This window comes from Neolamprologus brichardi, chromosome 9, assembly GCF_056152115.1.
Source record: "Neolamprologus brichardi isolate AB-2024 chromosome 9, ASM5615211v1, whole genome shotgun sequence".
NCBI classification, from domain to species: domain Eukaryota; kingdom Metazoa; phylum Chordata; class Actinopteri; order Cichliformes; family Cichlidae; genus Neolamprologus; species Neolamprologus brichardi.
The window spans coordinates 15005902-15032117 of record NC_142112.1 but is presented as its reverse complement, the minus strand read 5'-3'; the positions used below and the strand labels follow the sequence as shown (position 1 = coordinate 15032117).

At 40.3% G+C, this 26216-nt stretch overlaps 3 protein-coding genes across 3 annotated transcripts; all 3 read left to right on the top strand.

Moving 5' to 3' along the window:
* The first annotated feature begins 579 nt into the window (after positions 1–579).
* On the top strand, positions 580–1528 carry LOC148101274 (uncharacterized). The gene has a single exon (XM_087845982.1). It carries the CDS (start codon positions 742–744, stop codon positions 1459–1461), a length of 720 nt encoding a protein of 239 aa, XP_087702108.1. The 5' UTR covers positions 580–741; the 3' UTR covers positions 1462–1528.
* Positions 1482–2416, top strand: LOC148101273 (uncharacterized). Its single transcript, XM_087845495.1, has one exon. The coding sequence runs from the start codon at positions 1482–1484 to the stop codon at positions 2106–2108; it is 627 nt and encodes a 208-aa protein (XP_087701621.1). The 3' UTR covers positions 2109–2416.
* Positions 2417–17123: 14707 nt separating this feature from the next.
* LOC148101272 (uncharacterized) lies at positions 17124–25665 on the top strand. Its single transcript, XM_087845978.1, has 4 exons — positions 17124–17210; positions 18526–18629; positions 23258–23854; positions 24690–25665. The coding sequence occupies exons 2-4, from the start codon at positions 18612–18614 to the stop codon at positions 25365–25367; spliced, it is 1293 nt and encodes a 430-aa protein (XP_087702104.1). The 5' UTR covers positions 17124–17210; positions 18526–18611; the 3' UTR covers positions 25368–25665.
* Positions 25666–26216: the final 551 nt, after the last annotated feature.

Below are 26216 nucleotides of genomic sequence, written 5' to 3'. Positions count from 1 at the left end.
AAGCTTTCCACCCAATTTTGCGACTCATGGTTCGAAGCATTGTGATGATTCATTTGCTCTACTGCGCCATCAAGTGGACAATTCCATTGAAGCGGGCTCTGTGATTATAATGATGTGTAAACCTCTAAACTGAATAAATAAATTGTTTTCTTGGTTATTTATCCCGAATATTGTCTCAGTATGTGTGATACAAAAGAGAAAGTGGAAACTATCAGGACAGAGTTTTGGTATGATTGTGTAACTGTTAGCCTCAGACAGTCAGTCAATAGTATAATTCAGATCATAGATCAGTACATTTGCATATTTTTATAACTATAAAAAGAAAGCTGACACTTTCGAGACTTTATCTAATGTGTAAGCATCACAGCAGATGCCTTAGATTAGAATCAGTGAGCTGTCGGCTTTCAGCCCCGACCGTGTCAGTAGTAATACAATGGCACTTTTTTTGCCCCCCCCCCCCCCCTCCCACCCCCACCCCACCCCACCCCGTTTGGTCGGATTCGTGCGTGTGCGCATGCGCGTTCAGATGTGCTCGGCGCATGCGCATTCAGGTGTGAAAAACACACCCTCTGGGCGGTAACGACTCCTCCTAGTGGGATGGCTTAGGTTATATAGGTATAAAAGTGATCCTTTCACATTCTAAGACCATCACCGCCACGGCCTAAGGAGCACAGACACATCGCGCTAAGGACCCCACCGACTCATTGACCTAAGGAGCACAGAATACCATCTGTATCAACCATGACACCCAGCCAGGACATCGCCCATGCCACAGGCGTTCTAGGTATGTCTACAGGAGTATGCAGCCGGGGTCCTCAACGTAAAAAGCAACGCTGTGAAAATGCCGTAGATGGGACTGTATTTAAGTTAGAATATCGCGGCGCTGAAGGGTATGTGTATACCATTAAATATACCGAAGGGACAGTTGTGCTTGGTGTAGATTGTGGCGAGGGATTGTTTTGGGGGGAACCCCAAAGCATCTCTACCAAAAACTGGAAGCTCTTCCGGACCGTAGTGTGTGCGGACCTGGACAATGTGGGCTTCCCAGAGGTGCTGTATGTTTCCCAGTGGAACAGTGCATCAGGCCCTGAGCTTTACAGGGTTGAGGCTGATCGTTTCAATCGCAACCCTGAAGACTTTATTTTTCTCAGTGTATGTGATGACAGGGATAGTCTTATTGCTTACAGAGGGCTTGAAAACTGGAGGTTAAATCCTTACCCTCTAAACCTTGAAGAGCGCACAAGATGGTTTAAGGACTTGTTTTTTATACAGTGGTGCGACTGGAGAGGTTTGTCGCGTCTGTTTAGCCAGATTGACGACGCGATCAAGAGGGACAGACTCAACACTGCGTACGAGAGTATTAGAAAACGCCTTGTTTTTGACGATCTGGCGAGTTGTCCGAAGACTGGTTTGCCTGCTACCCTGTGCAAACCTAAAATCATAAGACCTTCCGACAACTAAACAATAAACTGGTAGGTTTAATGTGCGGGGTGTGTGTGGGGTTGCGTGTGTATCTATGTGACAAATTAAGAGCTTATGGTTTTCATTTTACAGAGAATGACACGCCGTCGTGGGACCTATCAGAGTCACCATCAATAGGGCTGCTAATCCCGACCCCCCAGACTCCACCACCCTCACCATCATGCTCGCAGGACCCCCTCATATCAGACCTGTGGGAGGAAACTGTAATCGACATCAAACTCGCAACTCTCCACCTGTTGATGTTGGCGCTGAATGAGTTTCTACAAGAGACATGTTACGGATGCCAAACAGGCCACCCCAGTCAGGTGCAACACAGCTGCTTGCAGGAATTGTCTGAGTATTTCTTCGACACCTACTATGACGATGTGATGATAAGGCTCAAGACTGACCGATTCATCCCAGCCATCCGGCTGTTTGTACGCTCAAACACCACAGATGGGACTGGAACACAAATCCGCAGAGTTGCAGAACACCTCATGTGTGAACTGAGATCAGAGCGAAATATAGTATGCGCCATTAATGACAACATTGTGGACCTGCTAGAAGCAAGTACTTGCGCCCGACGTGTTAAACCTGCCATGCTCCGCATGATTGGAAACTACTGGGGTGGGAGACACCTGGTTTAATGTGTGGTGTTCAAGTATCCATTGTCTGTGATTGTGTCTGTGTGAAAATTAAATAAAAAGACGTGTTAACACTAACTTCTTAGTCATTTGTGGTTTGCACAGTCATGGAAAGCACATTGCATAAAATATATCATGATCCAGCCCATCCTGCGGGGTTGGCCAGTTTAAATAAGCTACGTATAGCGGCAGGGGAGGCATCAGGTGTAACACCTCCAATATCTCAGGTCAAACATTATTTAGAACAAGACGACACTTACACACTCCATAAACCTGTGAGGATCCATTTCCCCAGAAATAGAGTATTGGTGACAGGGGTCGACAAACAGTTTCAAGCCGATCTGGTTGACATGTGTGAATATGTGGCAGATAATGATAATGTGAGATATCTGCTAACATGTATAGATGTATTCTCAAAATACGCATGGGTTAGATGCCTAACAAACAAGACAGCGAATGTTGTATCATCTGCTTTTGAGGATATACTTAGTGAGGGTAGGATCCCTGTGAAACTACAAACAGATGAAGGCAAAGAGTTTTATAATACAACCTTTAAACAGCTAATGAAGCGATATAATATCAAGCATTTCTCAACAGCTAGCGAGGTTAAATGCAGTATTGTCGAGAGATTCAATCGTACCTTCAAGGGCAGAATGTGGAAGTACTTAACATCAGCCAACTCCCGGAGATATGTAGATGTCATACCAGATCTCACACAAGCATATAACAATGCTTATCACAGATCTATCCAAATGGCTCCGGCAGAGGTGAATAAGGATAATGAGAAGTCGGTCTTTAACGCGCTGTACAAAACGAGGCCTCAGAAGGAACTGTGCTTTAAATTTAATATTGGTGACACTGTACGAATATCAAAACTGAGAGGAAAGTTTCGAAAAGGATACGAGCAGACCTACACCGATGAGATTTTCACAGTCAAGGAACGTATAGGGAGACAGCCCCCAGTGTACAGACTAGCGGATCTAGCAGGAGAGGTATTGAAAGGGTCATTTTATGAGCCTGAGATACAACGTGTGGTTGTTGATGAAAACAAAACATTTAAAATTGAAAACATATTGGCTAGAAAAAAAGTGGGTCGGAAAAAGCATGTGCTAGTGAAATGGCTAGGATGGCCCGACAGCTTTAATTCGTGGATTCCAGAAAAAGACATCGTTGAGGCGTAATTAACTCAGATGACACAGCTCTACACACATTCATTCAACACTGAGCATAGACGGAGAAAGCATGAATAAAAAGAACAACAACAATGCAGGCTTCTATGTAAGCCTCTTCTCGAATGCTTCGGCGCATGTTTACCCGGGTAATAAGATATCTAATTTTAGAACAAAGCTAGCAAAACCTATTGTTTTGGATCAGCCGTATGAGGTTGCTGTTATAGAGATACAGTACCCACGCATATGGATGTCTTTTCCACAATCAGATTCGCAAGTGGAAATTCATGACCCAGTCAAAGATGGAACCATCGCCGTAACCATGATCGAACTGTCTGTGGGTCATTATGCATCTGTGGAACAGATAATAAAAGAATTTAATTTTAAATGTCAGCAGTACCAAACCACTGGAGACCTTAAAATGCAATACAACACAGTTACTAACCATGCCTGTGTTATGGGACCTAGGGGCACTATTCTCACATTTAGAGGGAGACTGGCGGAAATCCTAGGATTCAAAACAGGAGAGCCGTTTGTACTTCATTATAAAAACACATATGCCCCGCACCCCGCAGACATATACGGGGGAAAATATAACATCTTTATTTATGCAGATATCGTTGATTACCAGCTTGTGGGTGACGCCCACGCGAGGCTATTAAGAGCTATAAATATCACGGACGATGACCGCCGCCTGCCTATTCTACAATTTGACAGCCCACACTACACACCTGTGTCAAAGACATTGATCGACGACATAGAAATTGATTTGAAAGACGATCGAAATCAACACATACCCTTTTTATACGGCAAGGTGTTTGTCAAGTTACACTTCCGACCGATAACCCACCATTTTTGAAAAAAAAAGGATGGCCGTCTACAGCACTGATGACTCAAAATATGTAAAATACTACTTATCACAAGCTGCGGAACAACCCACCCAGCACTGACCCATATTGCGTACTGGTCCCAACATACCCTCCGAGCTCTCCACCAGCCTGTGCAAAAAAAGTGCCATTGTATTACTACTCGTGTCCACGCTGTTTGGTGAGAAAGGCGACATCTCACTGATTCTGATGCGTCAGCGCTTTGTGTTTACGTCTTTGTGCAGAATCGGTGTACCTGCTCTCATTTACTGTTTTAGCTGTTTGGTGGTTGTTGAAATGTAGTAATATTTATATTAAAAATCGATTCAGGATTTTAATGAATCGATATCACGTTATCCAAGCTAGAATCGATTTTAATCGATAATCAAAACCCGCTCCTAGTACCTGTGTAATCATGCTTATGTACATCTGGATAATGACACAAACTAGTATTTGGCGCTTCACTTTTTAATAAACTAAAAGACAAAAATCAGATTATAGGATCTGCAGTGTTGTTTATTTATATTATGGTGCTTATCATTTGTGATATTTATTACTGTGTGCATACTTTATTAGGAGAGATAAAATAAAATAAAAAATCTCTTCCTTCCTGGTTCCATCGAAGAAGAAATGCTCAAGTAACTATGTAACACATACGTAATCCAATTCCACAACACAGTGTGATGGGAAATCAGCTGTGTTTTTCTGCCCATTTTATTTCGAATCTGGCACGAACCGGTGAACCAGTTCCTGAATCAGTCACGTGGTACGGACTGCCCGCGAGGCCTCGAACGTCACTGCTACGTAATCAAAGCAAGCCTCGATACGCGCTTCACAGAAACGCCCCCGAGATTACCCGACACACGATTCGACGCTTCGACACACAGGACACATCACTAACAACTGCACAGTGTTAACGTTAGCAAATGCTAACGCTATCACAGCTAGCTCCACTCCACGAAACGCTGTTCAGGGTAAGTAACAATATGTTATTACTGCTCAGTTAGTCTGTCTGTCTGCCAAAAATTAGCTTTTTAATCAGTTCAGTCACAGATTTTTTTAATACTGTTTTTTACGGTGGCCCTGAGAGGCCAAACGGACTGCAACTTCAGAAAACACTTGCAAAAAGAAAAATGCTGCAAAAAGAAAAATGCTGCAAAAAGAAAAAACACTTGCAAAAAGAAAAATGCTGCAAAAAGAAAAACACTTGCAAAAAGAAAAATGCTACAAAAAGAAAAACACTTGCAAAAAGAAAAATGCTGCAAAAAGAAAAACACTTGCAAAAAGAAAAATGCTACAAAAAGAAAAACGCTGCAAAAAGAAAAATGCTGCAAAAAGAAAAACGCTGCAAAAGCACACAAAGCACAACGGAAATAGGAAAAAAGACAACGGAAATGTTTCTGGGGAGACAATAACCAGACGGACCAGTTGCAAGAACCAAAACATGTATGTATGGCTGTATCCCAATTCAGGGACTGTTTCCCAATTCAGGGTCTACAGCCTTAAAGTACGCAGCCTTAACGGTCCTCAAGGGCCTCGTACTCAAAGACCGCTGAGGCCGGAAGTGCGAGGCTTGTAGGCTTGTGAAATGGGACGGTCTAGCCTCCGTCGCGCTGCCCAGGTTGCCTAGCAACCATGATACTAACAGCTGGAAACGTTTCATACAGCTTTGTTTGACAGAAATGAAGGAGAACATATTTTGTACATTTGTTTCTACATGAGCTCTGTGTGATTTGATAAGTATCTGAGGCTGAGACCACAGGACTGTAAAACATGATTGTTGGGCTTCATTTCTGTACTGAACAGTCACATAAGATTAGCTAGTAAATAACAATTAGCTAATGTTGTTCATGAGACTAAAGTCATTTCACTTTGGTAATGTAAATATAATATGGCCAATATTATATTAATCATTATTAGTTATTACAGCAGTGAACATGAACTCTGTGCCAAACACTGAGCTTCAGTAAAGATTCAAGTTGCATTTATTTATATTTCCTATCACCTTAAATCTTCACTTAAAGACAAGTATCTGTGACAGTGTATATATAGATGTATTATATATAAGAGACAAATATTGTTCTTTTAATATGTTGGCATTACTAAATTTGGCTCAATGCTTATATATGTGTGGAAGAAGCAAATGTACGAGCTGTGATAACCGTTTCTGATAGAATCAAGAGTAGACTGATATATGAAATATTCCTTTATTGGGTGAGAAAATCAGACCATGTCATAACTGCTTTCAGTCATACAGAATAGATATCAGAGCCTTAAACAGGCTGACTTCTGTTAAATGGGTCAAACTGGGCAGAAAGTATCCAAACACATAACATCCTTATAGAATATGATGTAACACTATAGATCAACTTACCTCAGAATATATAAAGCATATAAACAATTACAGCAATATGATGCAACAAACACAGCAGTAATACTAATCCAAAATACTCAAAGCTTCATAGAACTGAAACAAACATTTATTTTTAGCTCCATTCTGCTGCTGATACATACTTTAGGTTTCTGAATATTAAACTTGTTTCTGCCTTTCATAGTGTGTAACATGAAGGCCCTGAGTACTTTCTCCCACACTGAAAACACTGGGATGATCAAATTATTTGAACATTACCTAATAAGACTGATTCAGGACAGACAATTAGTTATGTTAAACTTTCCTAGCAGTCCTTCACAAACAGGGAACAGTCTGTCTATTCTCTCCATCTGTCAGCTGCTGCTGGCTCTTCCTCCTCCTCTTCATCACACACTGCTGCGTTTGTCCTGGTGGATCATCAGGGGTGCAAAGCCTCACAGATGATGTGCAGCAGTGGGTCCTTCAGTCTGTCCTCACTCTGGACACTTGCAGTTGTCACACATGGAAATCAAATGTGTGATAAGCTGCAGGATTCAAACACAAGTGTAACTTATAAATACATGTTCATACTTTTATTACACAATCAGAGAGAAAGAAACAGAGAGAGAGTGCAGGACAGACAGACAGGTGACAGTCTCAGGTGTAGACACTGCTACAAAACAGCACCAGAAAAGGAGGATTTAGTGTTTGTGTTATTACCAGTGCTAAACAAGAAGAGTTCCCAGATGGTACAGTGGACACATGTGTAACTCCTGTGATTAAAGCATTTTTCTTACAGCTTAAGGAGTGAACTGTCAGCTCGTTCAAACACACGTTAAAGTCCCTTTGGCTTGACACCACCGAACAGAGGCAGCAATATAACATAGCTAACATTAACAGTGCAGTGAATCCTGCTTGTGCCGTGATATTCAGGAGTGCAAACCGAGCAGCATCACTGACTTTCAGCTTGTTGTGTTTGTGGATATATGACTGACTTTAATTATCCATAAAATTACGACTATTGTATTCTTTGACTTTTCATCAAGTCTGTCTTTGTACGGTCCGGCATTGTTCTCCTTCGTTTTGTACATAACTTTTTTGGGGGGCAAAGAAAAAGCAAGAAGGTATTGGAACCGGAGAATTAACGTTTTGCGGTGCTGCAAATGCTTGCATTTGATGTGGTACTTGGATTGTTTTGCCACGAGTTACCGGCATGCAATGCGCGAAGGTCACGCGGTCTGTCAATCTCTATTTTGTGTGTATTCGTTTGTTTTGGAGGGGGTGGGGGTTACGTTAACCGGTTTGTTTACATATTCCACTCTCCGTGTTCCACATGTTGCATTTGCAGATTCATTTTCACCGAACGATCGTCTCTTTCTGCCTGGTCTTGTATCTCTGTGCTTCTGTAAAATAAAGAACGAGCTGACGTGTTTCTCACGACACCAGCGATCAGCTCAACAGGCCCTCAGTTTACCTGCATGCATCCAAAGTCCAATCACCAGCACACAGCTTTGAAACCTCACCTTAGTTTTAGCTCTCAGTTGTTAAACGCTGGACTTAATTCACTCGGGTTTTGTCCGTCGGGTCACGTTTACTTCGCTGTTTTATTTACAACTGAGCAAATCGGTTTGGCTGAGGTTAAAGTTACGTTTAACCTGCATAGTTTTACCGACGTTTAATGGTTCACTGGCACACGTGTTAGACTGAACCAGGGGCGATTCTAGGATCAGAGCTTTGGGGGTGCTGAGCACCCAGAGAGCTGTCCAGCCAGGCAAGATAAACTTTACACGTCACGATGAGACTTCTTCCCCATCTCTGTCAGTCCCTGCATCCTTAAATGTCTCCAGTTGTCCCAAGTTGTCTCTGAATGTCTCCTTGGTGCATTTAAACCCCTGTTCCTCCCTGTCCTCGTCGTCTGTTATCTTTGTCTCCGCTATCAGTCATCATAATTTTACCATCTCTGTGCAAGTCTGCAAATTTCTTTATTAAATCATAAGATTCTTAAATTCATCAAGTCTCTCTGCCTGGGTCCTCGTCACAAAACATGACATCACTGTTTTGTACATTTTAACACAATTTAATCCCCACATTTGTGAAAGAAAAGCAAAACACTATGTGGAATATGGAGACACTCCTGGTTTATATGAGCAAAGTGAAACTCATTTTTTAGGGTTCGTGGAGATGAGTGTGAAGATCCAAACAATCCCTGTCAGTGATGGAGAAGCTTTGATGAAAAAAATTTGGCAAAAAGTTCACCAGCATGAAGGAAATGAAGTTCTCAAACTTTCCTTAGGAGGACCCCAGCACGCCTGCTTAAAGAAAAGTAAGTGTGCTGATGTGGATGCTTGCAGTGACTGCTGTATAGAGGCCATCCTGCTACACATGAAACATATCAGTGTCATAATTGTTAGTTTAGTCATGTGTTTGTTTATTATCCTTATTGTTTTATCTGGGACTGTTTGCAAGCATCTCAGAGAGAGGAGACACCAGCATCTGAACAGAGACTCAAACCAGCAACCTGCAGGTCCCTGCTTGTCTGCTCCAGTTTTCTCCTCACTCATGTTGCCCACCAGTGATTTCTAGCTGCCCACCCACACAGCAGGCTAGAATATGCACTGAGCCTCAGCACCATGGTTGCAATACTTGGACATGTTTTCTTTATTCAATAATCAACCAGACCCCAAAAAGTAAACAGCTGTTATTGCTAGGCAACGGGAGCAGCATTTGGTGATGCAGCACCTGACATTCCTGACCATGTGGGCGGAGCTTGCATGGAATGGAATGTTTCGTAGAACTGCGCAACACAAGCACTTAGTTACAGCATTTTTCATTTTATCCAGACACAGCTAGAGACACATCTACAGCAGCATCTCTGTGCAGGACAGACGACAGTTGAAGAAAAAAACTTCGAAAACTTCACTTCTCTACAATACGTTGGTTCCTTTGTTTAAAAGGCCAAAATGAATCAAGGGAGATCGAGAAGAGGATTGGTGAGTGCGTCACCATACAGTACAGTACAGTCTGAGCTGATTAACCTACGAGAAGAATTTCAAATAATACAGGCTGAAAATGTCAAATTAAAAGAAGAGGCAGAAAAATCAAGAGGAGAAGCTAAAAATTCAAAGTTTGAAACTGGAGTAGTATTGAAGGAATTACTGCATGTGGGTCTAAAACTTAAAGGAGAGAAGATGAGAAAACAACAAGCAGAAAATGAGAATGAAAACATCAAGAAAGAACTGTTGGAAGCTCAAAAAGCATTGCAGGAAGAGAAAACCACAGCACAAGAAGCTAAAAATAAATATCAAACTGCAAAGAAGGAGGCAGAAAATGTGATGCAGGAATTACAGGAGGTGCAGGAAGCTTTTGAAGAGGAAAAAAGGAAAATGCAGTTGGCAACACAAGAAGCTGAAAGTGTAACGGCTGAAGCTGAAATACTAAGGAAGGAATTACTGCATGTAAAGCAACAACTTGAAGAGGAGAAAAAACGTAAACATGAGGCAGAAAATGAGATTGAAAATATGAAGAAAGAATTGTTGGAAGCTCATAAAGTGTTGGAGGGAGAGAAAATTAAAATACAGGAAGCAAAGAAAGAAATGGAAAATACAAAGAGTTACACTCAAAACATGAAGAAGAAGTTGCTGGAAACAGAGGAAGCAATAGAAAAAGAGACACATGGAAAATGGGAGGCAAAACAGGAAAGTGAAACTCTGAAGAAGGAACTGATGAAAGTGCAAGAAGAACTTGGAGAAGAGAAAATTGAGGTGAAGGTATTCAAGAAAGAAACGACAGCCTCTGAGGTGACCAAGAAAGACTGCAAAGATGCACTTAAAGAAATACAAAAGCACAAAAAGGAAGCGAAAGAGCTCCTCAAACAGAAAGTCAAACTGGCCAAACAGCAGCTGAAAGAAAAATTTAAAGGCGCCGAGGAGCAGCTAAACAAAACCTTAAAGGAGCTGAAGGCAAAAGAAAAAGAAAAGAAAGCCGAGGACAGGAGGGGATTCTGGAGCAGACTGCTGAGAAAAAACTGACCCAGCAGCATCAAGTTTAAGGAGATCAATAGTTTCTTCCTCCTTCCCCCTCTCTCAACCTTTCTTTCACAAAAATCCCCCCAAACTTTACTTGGGACGTTTGTTTGTTTTTAAAAACTCTATTCTGAATACATGTACTGAAATACACAAATAAAATTGCCATAACTTGACCTCATGTTGCTTCTTTTCTTGTGTGTCTGTGGATGTAAAACAGTAACACACTTTCTGCTCTGTGTGTTTTTAATTGTAAATAAATGCAATATATCTTCATTTTAAAAACTTCTGCTCTAAATATTTTTTTAGCAAAATGCTTTTTTTGCCCCTTCCTGATTTCTTATGTTTTAACATGTTTGTTACATTTACATGTTTCCGATTTCAAGTGTTAACACAGATGGTCAGAGACAGAGGTTTGGACAGCTCTTTCCCTTTATTTGTATTTATTCAGGTTATTTTTATACTCAAAAATCCATCCACAAGCTTCAACGTGTCCAGAACTCTGCTGCCCGTATCATCACCAGGACCCCTTCTATCCACCACATTACTCCTGTTCTGCAGCAGCTTCATTGGCTCCCGGTCAAATATCGTATCAATTTCAAAATACTCTTGTACACATTTAAGGCTATTCATCATCTCTCCCCTCCATATCTTTCTGATCTGGTTAAGATCACCGCCCCATCTCGTTGTCTCAGATCTTCTTCTTCCCTTTCACTCTCCGTCCCCTCCCCCCGTCTTGCCACCATGGGGAGCAGGGCTTTCAGCTGCTCTGCTCCACGACTCTGGAATTCCCTACCTCCTGATTTAAGAAATATCTCTTCCTTCTCTCTCTTTAGGTCCCAACTCAAAACTCACTTGTTTAAAATAGCTTATCCCAATAACCTCTCCACTCTGTTCTTTTAAATTAGTTTATGTCTTATGCTTTTATGACTGTGTAAACTGCTTGCTTTTATGTTGCTTTATATTCTAATGTGTACAGTGACCTTGAGTGTTTTGAAAGGCGCTTTCAAATAAAATGTGTTATTATTATCTTTGAAATATCTCAGTGTGACACTGATACTGTACATGAGTGTGGTAGGTTTTGAAAACAGCATCAGCACAGTACACAGCAAAGGGGAAAGGAACAATAGCAGCTGACGAGCAGCAGATAGATACTGCTCATGGCACCACTGGTGCAACTAGACTTGCAGTCAAGACCGCCTAAACTAAGACCAAGACCAGAGGGTATCGAGACCAAGACGAGACCAAGAACAAGTCGAGACAAAAAAGTCTTTAAACTGCAGCCAGATGCTGCTTCGTTTACGGATGTCAGGCATATTTATGTGTTTTTGCTTTCGCACAGCCCTCCTCACTTGACTTGACGCACTTGACTGTCACGTCCATCACCCTCTCTGTTTTTCACACAATGATATTATCCTATATCCTCGCATGTGATTGGCCACAATATGGAGGGATTGGAGCATAGCTGAGCCACTGTGTGAGAGCTGAGCAGCGAAAGGAAATAAAGTGAGGGTAGAAACAACTGATAGATTAATAGGCTCTGTTTGGAGTTTTGTTCAAAAAAGAATGACTTCATATAGGAAAAAATAAATATCACATATGCAGGACACCTTAAACTAGTTTTTTAATTAAGCAGCAAGGCAGAACAAAGTCGGGCTGTATCAAGACACGGGGACTAAACCCCAATTCAACCAGACCCAGAACTGATCTGGAATTAAAACAGGACTACAACAGTTCAAAATCAGGACTACTTAGGACTTAACCAAAACAGAACCAGAATCAAAACTAGATGATAGTAACACTAAAAATCATCATAGACCTGCACTACACTTATTTTTTAATTCTACCAAAGTAGACTATTTAGATTCATAAAAGTTTAGATAATTATTTAGCCTTGTTGTGCAAACAAGCCTGCATAACTTAATAAATATAGAATTTGAAAAGTAACAAATGGTATCTAAAAAGTTACACTAGGTACGAGATACATGTTCTGATGAGTTTTGGCAAACAACCATTTGACTAACATGTGTGTCTCACCTGCTCTTGTTCCCTCTCTGTTCCTCTCTCTCCCTCTCTGTTCCTCTCTCTCCCTCTCTGTTCCTCTCTCTCCCTCTCTGTTCCTCTCTCTCCCTCTCTGTTCCTCTCTCTCCCTCTCTGTTCCTCTCTCTCCCTCTCTCCCCCCTCTGTTCCTCTCTCTCCCTCTCTCTCCCTCTCTTTTCCTCTCTCTCCCTCTCTGGTCCTCTCTCTCCCTCTCTCCCCCCTCTGTTCCTCTCTCTCCCTCTCTCTCCCTCTCTCTCCCTCTCTCTCCCTCTTTGTTCCTCTCTCTCCCTCTCTGTTCGTCTCGCTCCCATTCTCTCTCTCTTTGTTCCTCTCTCTCCTTTCTCTCCCTCTCTCTCCCTCTCTGCTCCCCTCTCTCCCTTTCTGTTCCTCTCTCTCCCTCTCTGTTCCTCTCTCTCCCTTTTTGTTCCTCTCTCTCCTCTCTCTCCCTCTCTCTCCCTCTTCGTTCCTCTCTCTCCCTCTTCGTTCCTCTCTCTCCCTCTCTGTTCCTCTCTCTCCCTTTTTGTTCCTCTCTCTCCTCTCTCTCCCTCTCTCTCCCTCTCTCTCCCTCTCTGCTCCTCTCTCTCCCTCTCTGTTCCTCTCTCTCCCTCTCTGTTCCTCTCTCTCCCTCTCTGCTCCTCTCTCCCCCTCTCTGTTCCTCTCTCTCCCTTTTTGTTCCTCTCTCTCCTCTCTCTCCCTCTCTCTCCCTCTCTCTCCCTCTCTGTTCCTCTCTCTCCTTCTCTGTTCCTCTCTCTCCCTCTCTGCTCCTCTCTCTCCCTCTCTGTTCCTCTCTCTCCTTCTCTGTTCCTCTCTCTCCCTCTCTGCTCCTCTCTCTCCCTTTCTGTGCTGACAATCAAGCCAAACACCAACATCATCAATATACAGTTGAAACCAGATATTTACACTCTTTAGATAAAAACACAAAAACCTTTTTAATTGTAACATCAAATCAGACTAAATGTTTATTTTTTTTAGATAGATAAATATAAAAACATATTTGTTAAATTTAAGAGTAAAGAGAAAATTGTCTGTACTTCTTAATTGCAAATGGCACCAAATTGTATTAAAAATTGAGCCACACTTATGGAGCTCCACAATTCTTTTCCTGGTGTTTTGGTTGACATCTCTTGATTTCCCCATGTCAAAGAAACAGGCTCTGTGTTTTGCCTTATATGCACCCACAGCTGTGCCACCAGTTTACTCACATGGACTCTACTAACCAATCAGAAGCTTCTTCAGCTCAGAATGGAATCGTCTGCAGTTTTCTTATTAATTAACAATAAACTTAGTGTATATGTACTCCTAAATTTGATGAAAGTGATAAAAATAGACAGCTTTGTCTCTCTTTCTGACATTTAACTAATTCAAAATATATTTCAATATTTATTTATCTAAAACAAAACAAGTTTACTCTAAATTGATGTTGTACAGTAAAAAAATGTTCTTGTGTTTTCCATAAAGTGTATGTAAACATCTGGTTTCAACTGTGAATATACTGCTGTGAATTGAAATTCCTCGTTTTGCATAGAAATATACTGAACAACATACAAAGCATAATATATAAAATAACATGTACCCGAGTTTTTTTTAATATGAAGGCAATATGAGCAGAGAGCACAAACTTGTTGAGGGATTGGCTGTTAGTTCAGTGAGAGAGTAATTTGTAAAGAAAACTATTTTCACTAGCAGTCAAAACTAATGTGCACACATATGTCTGCATTTTTATTTTGTTAAATATGAACAAAAGAACTGAAAGTATCGACCCACGTGATGTGGATCGGCACGAGCACATCACGATAATGACTGGGTAACAGACGTCTCCGAAAACGTCAGAGCACTTTTGCAAATATGCGATGTCTTGATAAACCAAATAGATATTTGACGTTTATACGGCTACTTTCTCGCCTGAAAATATGTTAAAAGTTTATTTTGTGACGCAGAAAGATAAATTAGAGTAATATTGAAACTCAGTCGCGGCCTCCATTGTTGGAAACTGTTGCACTGAAATGTGAGATTTTAAAAAGGAGAATGTGGCTGTTTCCTGTGACTTGTTGGTTTTTGGGGATGATCCTCAGTTTGAGTTTCTTATGTTCAAATCCCAGATGAGCCCATTTGTTGTTTAAGACTTTGCCACCTCCCTGTTGATTACTGTAATTTGTTACTATCAGGATGTCCTAAAAACTCCACGGAAAGCGTTTAGCTTCAGAGAAAAACTGGCAGGAAACAGAAAGACAGCATTTTCTCTTATATTGACTTTTCTCCACTGGATTCCTGTTAAATCGAGAATTGAATATAAAATACTATTTTTTATATTACTATTTTTACTTTTAGCTTCTACTTTTTTACATCACACTGTGCACAATCTCTGTGGAATTAATCATAGAGTAAAAACTAGAATCAAACACAGAAACCGATGACTTTCTGAGCTTTCAAAACAATCTTTCATACATTCTTCATTTTTTTTACTCTGATGTGTGACTTTGGGAAAATGACACAAAGAATTGTTTGGCTTGTTGGTCTAGTTTCAATGGGAGAAATGTCCCTGTCTCCCTTGCAGGGAGTCGTCCCTTGGAAGAACTCGCTACACGGGTGGAGAGTGCTCTTTAAAAAGGAGCTGAGCAACAAAACCGGTGATACTTCTGAGGCTGTTTCCAGCTCTGTGTCAGAGCAGAAACAGGTTTTTGCTGTCCCAAGAAGCCAATATGGCAACATCACTGCCACTCTGCACGATCCCAGCACTGCTCCAGAGAAACCTAAAGGAACGGCCCAGGTGGTGTTCACAGAGAGACAGTTAAATATTCTTGTCCATTAGTTTCATTTGAAACATTACCATGAGCCAAGAGAGATTAAATAGTTGGAAGCGATGACAGGACTGACCTACAAACAGGTGAGTGTTTTTCAGCTTACTGAACATAAGAAATTGAATTCGTGTTCAATCTTGTCTCCATTGTACTGATTCGATGTTTTCTATTTTCTTTCATCTTTGGGTAAAAACTTGGTTTCAAAACAGAAGGAGAAAGTTTAGTAGGAGGTCACATCCTCAGCATCTCAATCAGGGTGTCTCATTTCATGTAAGTATCTCCTATTATTAAACTTTGATTCAGACATCTGGGTAATTCATTCATTAATTTCATTTGAAATGTATTGAGTATAATTTGAAACAAGAACTTTGTATTGGACAGCCCCACTCAAGCAGCAGTACACCCAGCACCTGGAGATCAATTTAATCAGAAGTGGTGCAAATTATCAGGCTGTGGGCAATTTTATGGTTGGACCTCAATGGATCTTTCCCACCTCACCCCAGTTGTTTGGCTGGTTGATGCCACCAGGCAACGGCAATTATGAATTCAACCCTGTTGCCGGTATAAACAACAACAACTTGTGTTTTCACAACACAGGTTTTGAAGGAGCAAGTGGAGAGCCTTGCCAGCAGCTAATGATCCTTTGATTACAAATATTGTGATTTATATCAGAATTTTTGTATTAAGTTTGAATCTTCTTGTCTTCATGTAGCTCAACATAACAGAGTCTCAGATTTGATCTCTTCCAGTAAATGGGGGGCGAATTTGGATTTAAGAAATATTTGGATTCAGTCGACCCTGGCTATTGTAAATACATTTTAGTCAATCCAAAACACATACTGGGAAATCAGAGAGAACACATTCAGAAGTTTTGTATGAAACATTAAGAGATGAATTCATGAAAATGTGTTTTGTTTCAGTTTGTTGTATCTTCCAGTATTTGTAAAAAATAATGTACATGAAGAATATTATCTGCCTTGTGTATGAGAAACTGTAAATAAAATATTTGTTTCACAAATTCAAAACTAACTTTGTCTCCAAACCTTCTGTCAGAGACTGAACATCCAAAAGTTTTAGAGACTTTAGACCTCTTATCTTTCCATGTTAACTTGAGCTACAATCCTCTATACTCACAGTCAAAGTATGAGACCCCGTGTCAAGCTCGTGTTGTCACAGTCTACGACTCACTGTGTCTCTTGATTTATTTTTTACGAATATGTTTTACAAATAGAAAAACTCAATGTATCGAAACTCTTAGTTGCCTCCACATTGCAGCTGCAGGCTTATTGTTAAGTAGTTGAATGTGGTTTTAACCAAGAAATATGTAAGATCTAATGTCTTCATAGAGACAGAATGCCATAGAATTACAGGCAGTTTGAATGCCTGTAATTATCAGGCTGTACTCAAGCCCATTAATTAAATCTGAAAACTGTGCTGTGACTCCAAACCCAAGTACCCTCCTGGGAAATTATGGCTACACTTGGATCTGCTGATAGAGAAGTTAGTCAGTGTAACCTTTATTAAATCAGGCAAAACAACACATACTTATTTACTGTGGCGACCTCCAGAGAGCAAAACCTCTTAAATAAATGGGGGTAAGGGTAAGCTGAAGCCATCTGATGTTTATGTTCATGAATATAACACACTGACACATTTTGACTTTGTTTTTATTGTTTATTAAAATACTTTTAAATCTCTAGTTTAGTTTAAGAACCATCTAGTCCAGCAGGTGGCGGTAATGCACCTTAAAGCTCTAACCGCCAAAGAAAAACCCAAAAGAAGAAGAAGCCGCAGAGTTCCCGCTCAATTGCGTTTGTGTTTTAGTTTATTTTTCTTCCTCATCTAAAGTTAAGCACTAAGGTAACTTTGATCTGAGTTCAGTCAATCTTGAATTTAGCTCCTGAGTGAAGTTTTCTGTTGCTCTCCTCGGTCTCTGTTGTCAGTTATTTGTGAACCAGTTGAAAGAAAAAGCCTCTACATCAAGTCAAGCTGCTATAAACTAATTTAAAAGAAAATATTAACAAATGATAATGAAACACTGAGAAGAAAACAGAAGAAAGCTTTTATATTAGCTAAGTGTAATCAGAGTTTCTATTATTTTATTAGTCTGTTACTAAGCGCTAGTTAGCATCTCTGTGTCACTGTGTGGCACCTGCACAGTTTTTGAATGCAGCGTGCTATCCAAGCTAGCTAGCTAGCGCCACCCTTCATCCATATAAGGTCACTTACAGCGCCAAAAAAATCCAAATATGTTGGCGGTAAAAGTGCTATAATGAAATCCATTTAAAAGAAAGGTAAAAATAAATGTATTCCAGGCTAAAACACAGCTGCCTCTATCAGCGCAAAGTTGTGTCGGCCCACAGGGCATTTGATTGTAAAAACTGGCCTCACTCTGAGAGGCCAGTTTTTTTTATCTGTTAGCAAAATAATAATGATAGGCCAGAGATACCAGAGATGCATTTTTAAAACAAATACAGCCTCGAACCCTAAGCGGGGATCTGTGTTCTTATCACATTTAAAAATACTGCAGATCTTTTAAAGCTCCAAACAAAACTGAAATGGAAGAACAAAGATATATAGAATAGTCTTTTATTGTCTTTGTACATATTCAACTAAATTGTGGGTGCTCCGCACCAACTGTGCATGGAAAACAATATAAATAGCAAGACAGTAAGAATAAATAACATATAAGAGGAGTATATACAAAGAGGAGGAAGGCGCACATTAGAGGACCGAATGCTTGAAAGTAGTGCAATGGACTTGATACAAGTAGAGAATCGGAGTGTGACTGAGTGATGAGGGTTACTCAGATCATGGCTCAGATTTCTAAACCCACTCAGATGGGATAATCTTCCACGGCACACCTGATCAGTTCTTACGGCACACGTATATATGCCGCGGCACAGTGGTTGGGAAACAATGTACTCTCCATTGTAATCCATTGATTGTTCTGTTTTCGTTCTTGGCCAGGGCTTTTTTTAAAGAGGAATTGCTATCCTGGTACTGGTGTGCCATAGTGCTTGGTATCGGTGCTCAAACCTTTTGTGTTTGTTTCAAACAAGTTGTCCACCCAAGGAAGCTAAAATTTGTTCTTTGTGTTGTCAGATGAACATATGAGACAGTTTGACTCTTCAGTGCAGTGTGGAGCTTAACACAGTTCTGTTTTGTGTCCCAGCTGATCAGCAGGAGGAGAAGAGTCTGACGGAGCAGCAGAGGAAATTTCAGCTACTTGGACTCAGCTCAGCCACTGCAGAGAAAACAATGAGTTCGACAAAGAAGGTGACAGATACTAGTGTTAAGAAATACTCCATTAACCCTTTAAGGCCTATTGGAGCAGGAACACTCCGTTTTGCGTAACAATTTTAAAATCCCGGTAGAACTGCACTTAAGCGAACACAATTATTTTATTTAGGAATAGTTGTAGTTACATCTTATGCCATCAGCTTGCCCTTGGTCACGATTTCCTTCCACATATGTATTTGCAGAAATTGCATAAAAAGCACTTGCAGCAAAAAAACATAACGTACCAGAAACACACTTTGCCGTTCATAGCACTTCCTACGTTAGAATAGATGTCAGCGCGAACTATCACATGTCCGACTTTACCTGCCAAAACCTGCCTTCAGGGATACCTATACTGGTGTTTTTAAAAGTCATGTTTGACTTTATTGTTTTCTGTATTGTTTCTGGGATGCTTAGAACTCAAATTGCACTGTTGGCAATAGTTTATTTTGATGCACATGCTGTTTGTTTTGCTAATTTGCATTATAATATTTATTTTTGTTTTTCCTGCAGTATATAAAAATCTCAAAAATACTCAAAACAAATTTCCTGTGGGTGGAAACAATGTGCAACTTTTTTGCATTTACACTTTTGAGGGATAAACCTCTGAAATTTCTTTAACTAGAAATATGTGTACAGGGCTTGCAAAATCGCTAGCCCGACGTCCCGGGGCTAGCGAATTTTCCAGTCGGACTACCAATCTCTATCTCTGCCCTGCCCGTAGGGCTATCGTAGGAAGGAAAATATATGTCAATGCTTTTGCATTCTTTCGGAAATGTAGCTGGGTAATTATGTCATTGGCATCGTTGAGCCACTGTCAATATGTGACATATTGAAATCGTGTTTGAATTTTCGCTTTTTTTTTGCTTTCACTTTGCAATCGCGCGAACTGTGTATAGAGAGCGACAGCACTGATTGGTGAGTGATGATAATTTGCGCACCAATTCCTCTGACATCGTCTTATCAATCGTTAGCTTACTATGCAAACGTGACAAGTGAAATCTCCGCAGCAAGCTTAAACATGTGAGAGGTTGATCGCGCAGAGAATCGCTGAGCGTTATGTGAGTGCGTGTGTAAAAGCAGCAGGATATATATTTTAGGTCTGCTGAGCCAAATAAGACAGGTCAGGGTGAAGAAGGGACAGCCAAAGAAAAGCTTACCACAAAACGGAAAAGTTATGACAAATCAGACTATAAGGCAAAAAGAAAGTGCAGCTTTATGGTTTTATGGACAAAAGAATTTCTGTGGCTGCAATATGACGAGCTAAATAACCAGGGCTGCACATAAGTGGTCCGCAGGTGCGCATTCGCTGTCAAAATAAAAAACGCGCACAAGATAAGAAGTTGCAACGCGTGTTTGCGTACATAAGGTTTTCTGGAGGAGGACAGACATTTGTTTAGAACTCTTAAAGATGTCGAAGAAGCAAGCTCCTTTAAGCAATTACTTTGGTGTTCCTCCACCTCCAAAGAAATGTCAGAAGGAGTCCGAACCACAAAAGAAGCGCGTATTTTCGGAAAAGTGGTTGCAGGAGGTGAGCTGGCTTCAAACAAATGATGAACGCACAGAGATGTGGTGCAGAATGTGTCGTGAAAATCCCACTCTAGCGGGCAAAAACACCGCCTTTTATGTGGACGCAAACGCACGTTGCAACTTCTTATCTGGTGCGCGTCTTTTAATTTGACAGCGAATGCGCACATGCGGACCACTTATGTGCACCCGTGTAAATAACATAATGTTCTGCCGGGTGTGTTGTTGGTTTTCCCTCGATTTCTGAGTCGACAAGCGCCTTTGTTACTGGGACCAGTCATTTTAAGAAAGGCCCCCATTAGAACCCATGAGAAATGCAAGAAATGCATTATTGCTCAGTCTGCAATATCTTTCCCGGAACAAACACCAATTGCAAATAACATACTAAAAATAAACCTGAAAATCCATTTAAAACAGCGTGCTATGTTGCAAAGAGTGAACTACCACTGGCACAATTTAGCAGTCTTTGCAAACTTCAAAAAGCAAATGGCCTAGATCTTGGTTCCACTTGCCTCTTACCCGTGACTTCAGTGGAAATTTCAAATTCAGGATCTGACACAGACTGATTCATGTTCTACACAGTTCTTACAAGTTCATTGAAATTTCTGTTCAATTAGAACCAAGTATTTGAGTTGATGATTGTAATTTTTATACAATGTTGTAATTTGTTTTTCAACAATTTTTTGATTAATGTTTTGTTTCCTTTACAATATTATACTTTAATGTGTAATATTGTAAAGGAAACAAAACATCAATCAAAAAATTGCTCTCTTTTTTATTCGGGCTACTTAAATTTATTTTGGGCTACCAAAAACTGAAGAGTCCCTGCCCGAAGGGCTACCAGGGATTTTGAAATTTTGCGAGCCCTGGTGTAGAAACAGAACCAACAAAACTGATTTAAACAAATTTTTGTATTTAATTGCAGTTTGTTTGCACTTTATGTAGTTACTATGGACTCAATGCATAGATAATATTAAGATTTGGGATCTAATGGGCATATTGATGTATAGCAACTTGAAATGATCCCAAAAATGGCATTAAGGGCATGTAAAAATATAAAGATTAGCTCTGGCAAACTTGGTTCTATGGTAGTTCTTAAAGGGTTAAAAGCTGAAGTACTGATATATATTTTATGCAAAACTAACTGAACCTTGTGCTATATTAATGTAATGTAATAATCATGTAATAATACAATGCCTACATTGTAGAGGGTGACTTTGCCTCTAAAGAGGAAAATGGGCAGGGAAGAGGTTAAAGTGGGATTCAGCAGGATTCAACCCTAAAATCAGCTGTAGTGGCTCAGTGTGGGGAAAAGAGTCACAGCTCACAATCATTTCTATTGAGAGCTCCAGTCGATTTTCTTAATGTACAGGCTGTGATCAGCTGACCTGCTGCTCTCTGTGGATGTACACAACTGAATTCAGCCAGATGTCTGCAGATGTTTCATGAGTTGTCCTGGCTGATTTCCATCCTCTACACCAGGGGTGTCAAACTCAACTGCACACGGGACCAAAACTCAAGGCACACTTTAGGTCGCAGGCCAAACAAGATAAACATTTATTGAACACACTAAAACCATGTTTTTTAAACATAAATATGAATAAAAACAGACAGGAATATTATTCCAGAATAAATAAACTTAAAAAATCAACTTTAACTTTAAATGTTTTGATCGTCATAAAAATATATCCTGTCAAAATTATGCAAGTTAGAAATATGAACATGCTGCCAAAAACCCCAGAAAAAATAAATGAAAACATACACAAGGTTGGAGCTGCATGTAGACGGAGCTGGGGCATTGCTGCAGGAATGGAACTAATAAACTGTGCGGGCCATTCAGTGTCGTACTTTGCCTTGAGTGTACCATTACACTGCAGCTCCATCTGAAACTGCACAGGTGCAGTTTCCACGTAAAGAAGAAGCTTGAAATTCTCTGTTTGTGCTTCACAGTCACCAAAGCGCCGTGCGAACTCAGTGCGCTCAGTTTATCAGCAAAGTGCGCCGACTTGGTTCAACATTACTTGGCAACAGGGAAAGTGAGACGGGTTGCACTGGTGCATTTGTGACAGCTTCACTTGAAATGCCTTCACCGCATCATACATGCCATGTCCATTGTTCAATCTCCCAATTCTTTTGATCTTTGGGCTGAAGGAAGGACAATACTCGGTGTATAAATGCTCAATCAACAATCATTTTATTTCATACAATTCAACACTTTTGAGCATAAACCATCTGGAGGGGAGATGAGCGCGGGAGGGTGTCCGCCTGATCTCGAAGTGTCTGAGCGTTTCACACATTCTTATAGCTTCAGCCCCCCTCCACCTAGTCATAAAAACCTAAACATTCACATTCTTTCTCTCTTACGGCGCCTAAGTGACGGCCTTGGCTCCCTGTTTTATCTCCTCCTGATGAGATGGGGCAGAAAACCTCTCCGGTATACTCTGTTCTCTTCTAATCAGACAAATAAGGCCATGACTCTCTGAAAACAGTATTTCTTATACCTCAGCAGTATAATGCATCATAAAACAATATCATTCATTCACAATAAATCAGCAGTCTAATGTAATACAAATCAGTTTAATAACAAGCCTGTTTTGAAAATGTAAGGAGTAGAAAATACAGATTTTTTTTTTTAATGTAGCGAGTAAAAGTAAAAAAAAAACCCTCAGGTTACAGTCAGACTCTGACATCATCTTTCACTGAACCAAGCTAGTAACTGTTACATTTGATTTATTATTATCGAATAAATTAGACAATTATAGAAATTTAAAATAGGAAACAGCAACAGGAAATATAAAAAAGTACAGACCTGGTAAACATTTATTACTATTCTGAGTGTTAGCATTAATATTTGTGTAAAAGCAGGAGAGATGGGCATGATTTTAGAGTGTTTGAACAATGATTAATTATCTTTAACACCAGGTTGGCTGTAATGTGTTACTACTACCAGTAGGTGGGGATAAGAGACCTTTAAGGTGTTTGGTGCCACACTCCACCTTCAGGTTTAAAACTAGTGTTAATGGAGGGAGTTTGAAGCTTCAGTTTGTTCAATGACTGCATTTCACTCACTGCCTCTGTTTGTATCTCTGTCACTGCAGGACCAACATGGACCGAGAAGTCAGCGCTCTCAGGAGGCCGACAAACCTCACAGAAGAAAGAGAGAGAAAAAAAACACCTGTGACGAGTGTGGGAAGGATTTTACTAGGAAGTCTGAACTAAAACAACATCAGCACATCCACACTGGAGAGAGACCGTTCAGCTGTGACTTGTGTGGAAAGTCGTTTTCCTGGAAGAAAGCCCTGAAAACACACCAAGTCGTCCACAGTGGAGTTAAAGCTTACAGCTGTGATCAGTGTGGCAGAGCTTTTGCTCACAGTAGCAGTTTACAGAGTCATCTAGTTACCCACTCTGGAATTAAGGCATACAGCTGTGACATCTGTGGAAAAACTTTCAGCCAGCTAAGGTACCGAAATATACACCTACGCATTCACTCCGGAGAAGATGTGTACTGGTGTGATCAGTGTGGCAAATACTTTACAACAGACGCACAGTTACAAAGCCACATGTTTACCCACACTGAGGAGAGACCTTATCAATGTGACCTGTGTGAGAAGACTTTTAAAACTCCACAGTGCCTGAGAGTACACCAACAGATCCACACCAGAAAGAGACTCTACAAGTGCAGTTACTGTGAGGTATGTATTTTTATTTTACTCTTGTAAGTGACTGTTTGGAACAAGTCTGCTCATTAAATTGTGTTAGCATGTTAGCACTTCTACTGCACCGAAGAGTAGCTCTGAGCCATTATTCAGATTTTCATTTCACTTATGATTTTTATTTAGACGATCATGAAAAACTGAAAATGCTGAAAATTGATATGTTGCTGTTATTTAATCTTCAGGCAGCTTCGTGGTATATCATGGTGTTATTATTTCTGCATAAATGGCCTTTGGTTTACAGCGGCTCATTCCTCTGTCAGGTGTAAATAGAATAAAATAAAACATAAATTAAGTACAAAACCAAACCATTCAGTAATCTTCTCTTATGGTTAACAAAGTTGTATCGTTACGTAATGGTGTTACAGCTGTAGTATCATTGCTTACATATGACTTTAGTACTTTTAAACATTAGTGTTAAAATACCCATTTAATGTTATAATTGCAGTGTCATTGGGGGTAATAGTTTTTCTTGTATCCCGGTCAGCTGAGTGTTATAACTGCACAATTACAGTGTTATTAATGCAGTATTAAATTAGTATTATTGCAGTGTTACAGTAGTTTACCATGGGTACCCTAAAAACATTAGTGTGGTAGTACTTAAGTGTAAGTCCGATGTTACTGTAATATTAAATAAGTATTACTGTAGTATTATGGTGGTAGTATTGTTGTTATTGTAACCCAGTAAACTGAGTGTGTTAATTGAAACAGTAAAATGTAATTGGATGTCTGCAGAGATGCTCTTTATTTCAGGCGACGTTCAGGATAAAAGTGTTGAAGGACTGACTTACACTGTCTTTGTGTCTTTGTTTAGAAGCAGAGCGACACAGATGGATCCACTTCTCAACCCTGTCATCGCTGTGGTGGTGGGAAAGACTTTCGTTGTGACATCTGTGGAAAAAATTTCAGTCAGCAAGCCAGCCTAAAAATACATCAACGTAAACACACTGGAGACAAACTGAAATACTGCAAAGAATGTGGGAGAAGCTTCCCCACATCAACTGAGTTAAAACGACATGAACTCTTTCACAGTGGGGTCAAAAAGCACCTCTGTGATCAGTGTGGGTCATCCTTCACCACTGCAGATCACCTTAAAAGACACAAACGAGTCCACACAGGAGAGAAAACATACAAGTGCAGACACTGTGACAAAAGTTTCTCACGTTCAGGTAGTCGTAACAAACATGAACGTACACACATGGAAGGAAACTACAGCTGTGAGCAGTGTGACAAGAGCTTCAGTAATCTCAGTTCATACTCTGCACACAAACAATCCCACGTTACTAATAAACTGTTTCACTGTTACCAATGTGCCAAAACATTCACGTCATTATCTGCTCTGTGCAAACATCAGCGTGATCACGCAGGGCTGAAATCGTTCCCATCACAGGACGACAGTGAATCTGAAGAGAGAGAAACATCCTCTGGTTTCAGAGTCCAACTTAAAACCCTGGAGATCAGGCTCCACAGAGTTCAGATCGGCTCTCCTTAAAGATCTGATGAGGCTATGAATCAAAATGTTCCTGTAGTTCAATGTTAATCTTTATAAATTGTTCTTCTTCTGTTTGTGTTCAGTGGTTACGTTTTTTTTTCAATGGTTGGATGAAAAGTCAGTTTCCTGTTCTTCAAGTTTGTATTGAATGTATTTTATTAAAGTTCTTAAATAAAGTTAAAAATAAAAGTTAAATAAAGAATTGTTTGAACGACAAAGATTTTGAGCCATGATGTCATTTCCTGTATTTCAGAGTAAAGACTGAAGTAACAAATGAAAACATGTTTACAGTCATGGAATAAACACTGATGGGTCATCTGTAGGAAGTACTATTGCTGACCTGACAGACTCGACCTTGTTTACAAAGAAAGAAAGGAACTGATTACATGTGTCAGCAGAGGCTTTCAGGGTTGTTTAGAGTAGAGCTGATAGTGTTAAAGAGAACACGGGGATTTTGACAATTTAACACAATAATCTGAGAAAAATATCTGTTTCTTTCATTTTCACTGTATTCTGATCAAATTTCCAACATTCTTTTAACATTTCAAAAGAAACCTGCAATTTGTCTTTCTTCCACTTTCAATCTGCTCTCCTACACTGACGCCTGACTGCTCGGGTGGATTCATTTAACCAGGGCTGAGGAATATGTTTTGGGTTCACAGTGTTCAGGGTCTGAGTACAGGTTTCCTGGAACTGCAAAAGCAGCTCATCTGGGGTGGGCCCAATAAGTAATCTGAGGGTCGGTAAAGATTTTCTTTATAAAAGTGGAGGAGAAGAGAGCAGCGGCGGGGTGGAGCGCGAGCATTAAACTCATGCACAAGAGAAACAGGTTTGTGATGAGAGAACACT

What these genes read in the sequence shown, in the direction of transcription:
- LOC148101273 (XM_087845495.1), top strand. Translation starts at nt 1,482, where the DNA reads ATGTGCGGGGTGTGTGTGGGGTTGCGTGTGTATCTATGTGACAAATTA.
- LOC148101274 (XM_087845982.1), top strand. Translation starts at nt 742, where the DNA reads ATGACACCCAGCCAGGACATCGCCCATGCCACAGGCGTTCTAGGTATG.
- LOC148101272 (XM_087845978.1), top strand. An exon ending in ACAAGTGCAGTTACTGTGAG is followed by an intron (nt 23,855 to 24,689) that starts GTATGTATTTTT and finishes GTCTTTGTTTAG; the next exon opens with AAGCAGAGCGACACAGATGG.